This window comes from Protopterus annectens, chromosome 10.part0 (genome assembly GCF_019279795.1).
Source record: "Protopterus annectens isolate FY-2018-M chromosome 10.part0, PAN1.0, whole genome shotgun sequence".
Taxonomy (NCBI): Eukaryota; Metazoa; Chordata; order Ceratodontiformes; family Protopteridae; genus Protopterus; species Protopterus annectens.
This window is the reverse complement of record NC_056744.1, coordinates 621,476,790-621,486,893: the sequence shown is the minus strand read 5'-3', so window position 1 is coordinate 621,486,893 and position 10,104 is coordinate 621,476,790. Positions and strand designations below refer to the sequence as shown.

Sequence of the window (10,104 nt, the reverse complement as noted above, 5' to 3'; positions counted from 1 at the left end):
TAGCTTGTATCCCTTTAAAAATAAACAGTAAAAACTGGGGGGCATTTGGAAAAAAACACCTCAGGGTTTTCAAACCCCGGTTGTCTCCTTTGGGCTTCCTGTTAGCGTCAAGCCTTCCTGCAAAAAGTAAAACCCCCAAAAGAAGGGCAACAATCCCTGGGGAAAACCCCATTCTTTCCGGCCCCGGGAAAGGGGGGTTTTTAAAAACCTTTGAAGCAAAAAAATTTATTAACAAATAAAATGATCCCCGTTTCCAACCAAAAAAATTTTTTGGGGGGGCAAGGATTGTATATTATTTTTAAGGCACAAATCCCTTTTTCGGGGGCGATCTTGATCACTGTCCTTTCCATTGAGTTAAAGGAATTTCCCCCCGTGGAAAACTTTGGGGGGGTAAAATTTAAACCCCCGGGGAAAAGGGCCCCAAAATGGCTTTCCCAATGGCAAAAACAAAATAAAAGGGGTCACCAGGTGGCGGATGTAAAACCCGTCCCCCCCACCAGAAAAACCCAAAATTTCAGAAAGTTGGGGAATCCCCCACACTTAACCCAGGTAAAACCCTTTCCCCGAATGTGTTTTTTAAAACTCCGGGGGGGTTCTTGAATAACCCTTTCCCCGGGGGAAGGGAACTCTGAAAGGGGGAAAGGGGGAATTGGGGGGGGGGGTTCAAAATTAAATTGGGGAAGGTTTTTCAAGAGAAGGGAAGGCTTGACCAAAAAGGGCTCATAACCGGAAAAAAGTTTTTTACTTAAAATTCCCTTTCCCTGGAAAGGCCCCAAAAAGGTCTTTCATACCGAATCAAAGAGAAGAAAAAATTTCTGGAAGGGCCCCCCAAAAAGACCAATGTAAGGGTTCAATTTTTTGGGGGGGACCTGCCAGAGCAAGTAAAAAAGGGGGGGCCCCAGGAGGCCCCTTTTGTTAACTCCCAAAAAAGAAAGGTGAACCTGGATCAAAAAGTATCCCCTTTTTCTCCCTTGGAACTCCAGACCTTTTAAAAAACCCTCGGGAAAAGGGGGGAAAAAATGGGGCTAAGTTAATTTGGGGACCCCCTTTTAAGCCTTTAAACCCCTGTATGTCTGGTAATCGAGGGCTTTGGCCTGAAGGGGGGGAAAACCCTTTTTTCCCCCAGATAGGCCCCGACCTTGTTTAAACCCCCCCAAAAAATGAAGAGAAGGATCTAAAGAAAAAATACAAATTGGGGAACCCCCGGCATTTTAGAGGGCCAAATTGGGAAAAGGTGGGTCCCCGCCAAAAAGGCCCATTCCTAGGGCCAATGGGGAGGACGGAGTTTTTTTTCCCCCAAAAAAAATAAAAAAAGGGGAAATGGGGGTTTTTCTTTTTCCCCTTTTTCCCGGCTTTATCTTTCGGGGAAATCAGGGCCCTTTTTAATTACGTTGTTTTCTTTTGGGGGGAAAAAATTTAATTCCCTTTCCAAAAGAAAAAAGTAAATTTTGGGGGGCAATGTTTTTATCAAACCAATGGGTTTTTACCTTTTCCCCCCCAAAATGAAAGAAAAACCCCCCCCTTTTTGAGGGAATAATAGTTTCCCATTTTATGAAAAGGGTGTAAGAAAAAAATGGGGAAATTTTTGGTTAAAAAATTGGGTGGAAAAGTTTTTGGGGAAAAAGGGGGGAAAAAAACCCCCTAATGCCCCCAAAAAAAAAAAGGGAGATTTTTCAAAATTTAGGGCAGGGAAAAAGGGGGGACTTTCCCCCTGGTCGGTGATGTTAAAAGGGGGGGAAACCGGAATTAAACCGGCATTCAGGGTTGGGTTTTGGCTGAAATGCCTTTTTTAATGGGCCTTGTTTAGCCTCCGGACCCGTTGAAGAAAATAAAAAGGGAACCAAGGGTTTTTACTTTTTAAATTAAAAAATTTTTTTTTTTGGAAAAAAAACAATCCCTTTGGCGTTTCAACTCCCCTTTAATAAGGTTTTTTACTTTCAAAAAAAAGGGAGAAAATTGAAAGGGTAATTAAGAAAACATGGCTAGTAAAATTTAAAATTTAAACTAAAACTCATGCAAAAAAAATTTTGTCCCCCTTTCCTCCCAAATATTCAAGTTTAAAATGGAAAAAAAAATTTTCCAAAATTTTGCTTTTCAGAGCGAAAAAGGGTTTATCAAAGGAGGCCCTGAGAACCAAAATTTTCTCATTTTTTAAACTTGAAAATGGGTCTTTTACTGTTCCTCTAAGGAACCAATTTTTTTTATGAAAGAAAATTTTCCCCTTTTTTTTTAAAAAACAAAACAAAACTTAGTAGACAAATATAAAACCTTTCAAGTTGTATACAAAGCTATTCAAAATACCCCCCACCACAAAAAAATTTAAAAATTGCCAAGTGCCAAACCTGCAATAGGTGAAACACTATTAGGAGCCTGGTGCAGCCCCATCAGAACCCTACTGCGCAAAGACAACAGTCTCAACATTTGAGCCCTGGTGGGCGGAATCAGAGTAAAGTCATTGAGCCTGTCCTGGTGTAGTAGTTGTTGTTGCTGTTGCACTACCTCTCTGGTTGGCAGGCTGCCACTGGCGGCCTCTGTAAGAGCCCCTAGATTGGCCTCTGCCTCTGGGGCGTCTGTTCCTGCCTCTCTGGGCTCTGTCCGAGTCTGGAAAGGACCAATTCTTAGTAGGCCAGTTTCTGCTGAATCTCGGTGGTTGTACTTGTAGGAAATCCTTAACTGTTTGCACAGAGTTTGCCTTTTCTTCATACTTTAAGACCTCCTGAGCAGAGGAGCCAAATAAATTTTGTTTCTCCATTGGAGCATCCAGGAGTTTAGCTTTAACATGGTCTGGCAAAGACTGTTCCTTCAGCCAGGCATGCCTACGAATAACTGCCCCAGTCATAGCTGACCTAAATGAAGCCTCCAGTGCATCATAACCACATTTTAAGAAATTATTACTAACCTGCTGTGAGTTGTGTACCAAATCCTGAAGGGATTTACGGTCAAGGGGCTCAGGAGAAGAAAGCTTCTTGTTCAGTTCATCTAACAAATACTCTTGGTACTGTATCATATGAAGTTGACAATTTAGTGACCTGACGGAAAGAGTTGCAGAAGTATATACCTTCTTTCCCCATCTCTCTAAAGCTCTAGACTCTCTTTCAGAAGGTAGAGGATTTTTGGCAGTAGCAGCCGCAACCCCTTTAGGGCCCAGAGTAATAGTTTCTGGTCTGCAGAATGGGCTTTATACAGATGAAAATGAGAATCCGGGACCCTGTAGTATCTATCCATCAGGTTTGGTAGGGGCCGGGGGGAGAGTATCAGGGGCTGTACTGACATTATTGTACACATCATCGATTACATTCAAAACAGGAGGTATAGCTAAGGGCCTATGCGGAGGCAAATGTAAAAAGGTCCTTAATCTTTTTCTAGAATCAGAGAAATCCTGACCCTGCCATTGAAAATGCTCTCTCATGGAGTGTAAAGTCTCACCAAAGGAAAACTCTTCAGGAGGGGAGGCCGAAGGGATAGATTCTTCTGCATCAGAATCCTCATAGGGCGAATAAACCCCCTCCTGGTGGTCTGACAACTCAGAACCATCCGATGACTCATCTGAAGAGTGTGGGTCAGAAGGCTCAGTCCTGGGCCTTTTGTCTGGTGGAGGGTGAGAGGCCCTGTCTGGGTGAGGTTGTGAACCTCTAATTAAAGAAATAAGGTCCTCTGCAAGGCTGAGGATCCGAGAACTAGAGGAAGGCCTCTGGGATGTAGTCTTGGGAGGCAAAGCTTTAGAAAGTTTAGCAGCTTTAGCCCTAGAAAAAACCTTAATGGACATGGAAGCAGGGGGCCTAGCTGCCCCACGTGCAGGAGTAGATATGTCCAAAGGTATGGTGTCGGACATATCTTGGGCACTGGTTTCGGTAGGTAGCTCGGTAGCCGACTCAGCTGGGGCCTCCCGGGCCGCGGTGGTCGGTTGAGTGGATTCGGATGAAGGAATCTCCGAGGACTCTGTTTCGGCCGAAATCGAGACACTCGCGGTAGGCCTTACCGTGGTTTCAGCCGAAACCGCGGGCCGCGAGCGTCGGTCCTTGTCCTTCCGTTTTTTCACCAAATGTAAAGTCGGAGTCTCCGACGGCATTTTATATGCAAAACTAGCCCCAAAAAATTCCTCTGCAAACTCCAACCGACGTCTAAGAGTTCGTCGGTTGAAGGAAGCACAGGCTGAACAGGACGATACGTCGTGGTCTGGGCCTAAGCAAGGAAGGCAGTAGGAATGGAAATCCTTATGAGGTATTCGTTTCCCCACAAGCTAAACAATTTACTTTATCTGACATCGGCTGAGGCAAGAAAGAGTCCCCAGCGAAGTGCCAGCTTTTAGAAGTTTTCGGTAGCTGAAATCACTGGATCTAACCGACCGGCACTTGCAAACAGCTTCTGCTTTGGGCACATGGCGGCAAGAAAAGACTGAGGAAAATGGCGTCGGCTGATGCTTTTATACCCCAGACGCTCTGACGTCGGGGAAGGTGCGACATCAGCCGAGGCCAGACCCAGACTTTGGAATCTGGCCGACCGAAGGGCTGCCTGAGGCAGGACAACCCATATGTTATGACTGCAGATGAATCCTTGAAGGACATCACTATTATGAGCCTGGTGCAGCCCCATCAGAACCCTACTGCGCAAAGACAACATTGGGACAACAGAACAACCAACATTAAAAGGCTAGGATTCATTACATGAAAAAGTGTTAAGTAGTGCAGTGTGTCACTTCTCAGGCCTTTATATAATTTGCATACCCCTCAGTCATTCAGGAAAGAAAAGGTCTTCATGTCTGTATGCTTACCTTATTTAACAGTGTATGTAACAAAGTATTGCAAACAGAAAAATTAAGCATAAAAGGGTCAATTCAGAGACTACCACCACCCCAGAACACAAAATGCTCCTTGGGCATAAGGGCCTGTAGTTCTGATGTTCTACTGGCTCATGTCACAGCCACCTAAAAATGATCACAGCACAGATACTAAAGCAGCACAAATGCTGCCAGTTAGGGTTAAGTTAGTTTAAAGAAAAAAAAAATAAATGACACCACCACTACCACTGATCCCAAGGTGGTGGAATAGCCCTCGTTGGTGGTTCCCTCATGAAGTGCTTGTGAAGCAAACTGTTCACTATGGGTTGCTGCATTGGATGTACTCTTTAAAGGAACAGGACAACCTTGCCAAAAAATCTTGCCAATTTTGTGACAGGTACCACTGCTTTTAACAGACCTTAGTTTTTCTCTTCTTACATCAAAAAGAATCTTCCTCTATTTTCCAGTAAGACTATTTTTTCTGGCTCATAATACAGTGCATACTCTCAATTAGAGAGACCCTAAAGGAATGGGGGAGCATTTAATTCAAGCCACCAGAGTCCCACAAATGTCACTACACAAGAATGAGTTCAAAACCTTTGAGTGAGTGAGCAAGGTCTATACTCTACAGTAAAAGCATGGCGATTCCCTCACTACAGGGAAACAGTGCTGACTGAACCAGTACACCATTATCAGGGTAATTCTGGGTTTCTCCCTGTGTACCTCTACAGCACTTTTGAAAGCAGAAGGGTATGAAGACAAGCACACAGACTAAAAAGCTATGTACTCATCATAATGTTTCATCTGTGTTGTCCATTTTCGTTCAACTGTTGGGTTTGGATCAGACTGCCACTTCTTCCAGATAGTAGGATTCTTGAACTCTTGAGCTCCCCCCTTTACTAATGATGACAATCTCATGAGACAATTAATGACTGATCATGTAGTAGAGAGTCACTGCTTTCCTATTCTGATGATCTCTGGCTAACCTTAAAAGTTGTGCCTTCAAGTTTTCATCCTGTGCATTACCACTTGGGTCCTTCCAAGAACTTTGCCTTGGCATTTGGCCATTGGTGTCTAGCACTTATTAAATCTGAAGATCAAGACTGCTGATCTACAGAAACATTCCAAATCTGTCTAGAACTCTGAAGAACTGTGTAGAGTACTGGGCCTGTAACTAACTAAGCACCCTTCATTGCATCAGGGAAATAAAAGATATATGGATAATGTTTAAATAGAAAAAAAAAGTCTGTTGCAACATGTAAAATCTATTAGATTTTATTGGGGCTTGGGGCAGACAGTCCTCTACCAGAAAAGCCAACAGTGAGACATCACTATATGCTTAGCCAACAGTGAGACATCACTATATGCTTGAAACACAGAAAGGACCACTGAATTTTGGTAAACTCAAAATTCTGTAAAAACTGGACTGTAGATTTCTGCATGGATGCTAGTATGGCCAGTTTATGGTGTTCCAGCAGCCATGGCTCTGGGGAATGCAAATCAGACATCTCCCATCTAGGATATTCTAAGCCAATCCAACTGGCACACTGATTATTTGACTTCAGCACTACAGAACTAGTGTCGGGGAGGGGGGGCTTCACTGCAGATATAGAATTCCAACTTTAGTAAGTTGTAGTGTTCTTTTATGCGCCTTCCTTGGGGAGCAGTCTCTTCCCAAAGAACTGAAAAATGCTTGGATGCTGCATCATGAGACGATCTGGTCTAGTGCGTTAGAACTGATGAAGTCATGGAATCGTTGGGGTGAGCACATTAGTGCAGGAACAGTTCACCTAGTCTATGGTGGGGTACTTGAAGTCACCAAGGATCAGGGTGTTAGGAGGTATCTTGATGGAGATTAAGTAGGTCCAGGTAGGAGGAGTGGGTGTCCTGAGTCATGGAGGGGGGGTCTACAGCTGGCTATACTTGGATTGGGCGTCTTGCCAACTGTCAGCTGCACCTGGAGTAGTTTCAGTGCGTCATACTGGCAAACCTGTCTGGAGGCGTGGCTGTCCTTAATGAAGATACAGCCGCCACCATCCTTAGTCTTCCTGACCTCATTTTGGAGTCTGAATGTGTGGAGTGAGGTATAATCCAGTAAGGCAGGGGTGCCCTCCGCAGCCCTGAACCATGTTTCCAAGACCATACAGTCATCGGCATCTTCCAGTGCGAGGAGAGCCTCCCAGTGAGTGCATTTTCATGTTAAGGCTCGTAACATGACCTTCAATTTGCTTTTTGACATATCTTTTATGTTGGAAGATTTGTCTTTGGGACATTACCTAAAAAGAGCACAATGGGGGAGGCAAGAGCCTTGGCCAGGATCATGAAACCCAAGGGACACAAGTGAAGGCCATCTCTGGCAAAGCATCGAGGCCTGTCAACCATGTCATCCCAGGCAGACAGATACTGGGATCTCCTTGGAATGACACCAGAAACTAAACCAACTGTTGAAGTCTAGGTTTTGTTGGTATTGTGGTATCATTCTTAGTGAAGGTAGGATACTGCTTAGGGCAAGGGCCATACTTGATTGAGCTCTCAAGAGTGTGCCCCAGGCATGTCTCTCTTCATATAGTCCGGGGGGGTACATCTCAAGTCATTCACAACAACATGGACAATAACATACTTGTACCTGTTGTGGACAGACTTAAGTGGGTGTTTGATGTGGCAGATTCGGGCAAGCAACAGACAACTGACCGTGACCTTCTCCTTGTTGAGCCTGGCGAGGGGGACACTGATATGTCTCAACTGAGTCGCCAGTAACTAGTATGTTTCATTTATTGTTATGCCTTATGGCCTGTGTAGGTTTATTGTTATGCCTTATGGGTTGTGTTTCTGAGACATTGGAGTGTTGTCTGCTGTGTGTGATGCGATTGGTGGTGTGTGCGGAATGTTTGAGAGTTCAGTGCATGTTGTGCTTGGCTATGTGATGTGATGTGAGTGGTGTGGTGTTTGTGCTAGCAATCTCCTCCTTGTCAGGAGTACTGACTGTAGCTGCAGGCTAGAATAGAAGTTTTTTTCCCAGCATTAAAAGTTCAAATTCCACAGAGAAACAGATAACCTGATGAGAGCTACAAGCAGGAAGGCAGCTCTCAAAAATGCCTCATCCTTTTAAAGAACCTAGATGCGATGGGTGGGTAGGGATCAGTAACTCGGAAATACCTTATTTAATGAATACATATGCTGTATTCATTGAATACCATCCAAATTGCCACTTAATCACCTTGCCTTTGTTCTGCTGCAGTCTGTAACCATGAGTGGTTGCTGGCTCAAAAACAATTTCTCCCATCTACAAACCAAGTAGTTTGCAAGGAGAAATTGGTATGTCAACATGAATATCTGGCAGCAAACTTAACGTATTTCAAATTACAGTACAATAGGTGAATGCAAGACAGGAAAGCTTTTGCTCACAACTACATATCACAACACTCATCACAAATGCATACCCAGAAAGGCAATAATAATAATAATAATAATAATAATAATAATAATAATAATAAAAAGGAAGACAGGAGCAGCCAATGGCAAGTCCTATTTTCCCAAAAAATATTTGTGTGACAGCATTAGAAAAGCCACTTATCAGGAAAGTTCTCCAAACAATGGAAAATGAATGCAGGTGCCACATTCAGTTTTGTTAGTATGTTTATATCTTTAAAAAAAAAAAAAAAAAAAAAAAAAAAAAAGTCTCAAACAATCCACTAAACAAGTATAGTGGGTCCAACAACAAAACAGTGCAAGAAAATTGTGTGTGGAAGATTTTTCAGTCCATATACCTCTAGCTAATCACTGTATATTAATCAGATCAGACAATAGTAATAGAAGTAGCGAACTTAAACTGGTCTTAAGTTAAAAAATAATAAAAAATGCATAATTTGAAATATTGTACAGAATTACTAAGTATTCTAAAGTAATCCAAGCATGGCAGGCAGTGTTTCCAGTCGAAAATCCTTTAAGTACACAGACAAGCGATCCAAGTAAAACAAAAATAACAGTAATAGTTTGCTCACAAACTTTCTAAATATATATACTTTTCATCAGGCAAGGGAGTGGTTTATTGTGCTGTAAAACAAAAGTGTTACTGGCACATGTTAAATTCACATACCTTCCCACATCAGTGTGACATTCAATGTTGTTTATATCTACTAACATTTAAAGATACATACCACATATTTTTGAGGTGACTTACTGTACTGCCATGACGTTGCCTGGCTGTTCAAGACATCCTTGCACTCCTGAATTCCTAGCACTGAAAAATGCATTTTAGGTTTTTGAGGCAACCCAGTAAGCAAAACAGCCAAAATCTGCTTGAAAATCTAATTCCATTTTAGCATCTCTCTGGTCTACTAAATCATACAAGGCCTTACCTGTCGCCCAACTCTATCAGGTGCAGGCCACAAAGCATCATCTTCTTTTGTGATTTCACTGTCATCAATTATTCTTTTCAGTTCCTCCATCACACTCTTATGAACATACGCCTGCAAGGAGAAAACAAATGGATCAAATTATGCTTTAGCATAAAGCTACTAAAAAGAATCACAAATCAGAACAACTATATATATTTGACCATACCTACAAGTCAGGCATCCTAAGTTACTATACTGTTCATTGGATTTTTCTCTACAAGGGGGGAAAAAAATAAGGTTTGCAGGAATTTAATCACAACACTGAAAATAAGCACCACACACAAACAGGAAGCTAGAGGCTGGAAAAGGCCCAGGTGGAAATAACTTCCTTTGCTGCACTACAGAAAAAACTAATGCTTATAATAGCTACATAATTACTCCACATTCTAAGATGTTCAAACAACCAAGCTCCATGACAGAGGGACAAAAGCCTGGACTGCAGCCCATGTGCCCCATGTTTAACTAGTGGCACAAGGTTTGGAAGGGCTAAAGTGGGAAAATGGGAGTAAGGGGCCATTTCTAGCTCACCCTTCCTGGGAGGGAGAGCAGCAGCTTGGCGCTCTGCATTTCTGAAACCTACCACCCACAGTAACAAACCTGGCAGAACCGATCTGTAGGCAGTGTGCCACTCGTGCATTCCTGGTTAAGTGGAAATGCACAAACTTCCATGAGACCAGCTATACGGGAACCTGCCATCTGGGTGAACAGAATTAAACAGACCTGCAAAATTAGTACCCCCAGCCTACTCACACACACTCCCATTTTTACCTCCAGGGGAGATGAGCATATTGGACTCTTACCTCATTCAGGAAATTAATAGGCAGTTGGACTCTTGCCCTGGCTAGGGAATGAATGTAAGGACCTAGTACTCACACCTAACTGGCTGAACAAAAGAACTAAGTTGCTGACAGGGCAGCTATTGGGTGGACT

The 10,104-nt window shown here is 43.0% G+C and overlaps 1 protein-coding gene across 1 annotated transcript in view; it reads right to left on the bottom strand.

The window, feature by feature from the left end:
• MAGOH (mago homolog, exon junction complex subunit) overlaps positions 1-10,104 on the bottom strand; it is a 150,265-nt gene that overhangs the window by 61,786 nt on the left and 78,375 nt on the right. The window contains exon 3 of the mRNA XM_044085445.1: positions 9,136-9,246. Within this exon, the coding sequence (XP_043941380.1) occupies positions 9,136-9,246 (111 nt within the window). The remainder of the gene's footprint in view (positions 1-9,135; positions 9,247-10,104) is intronic.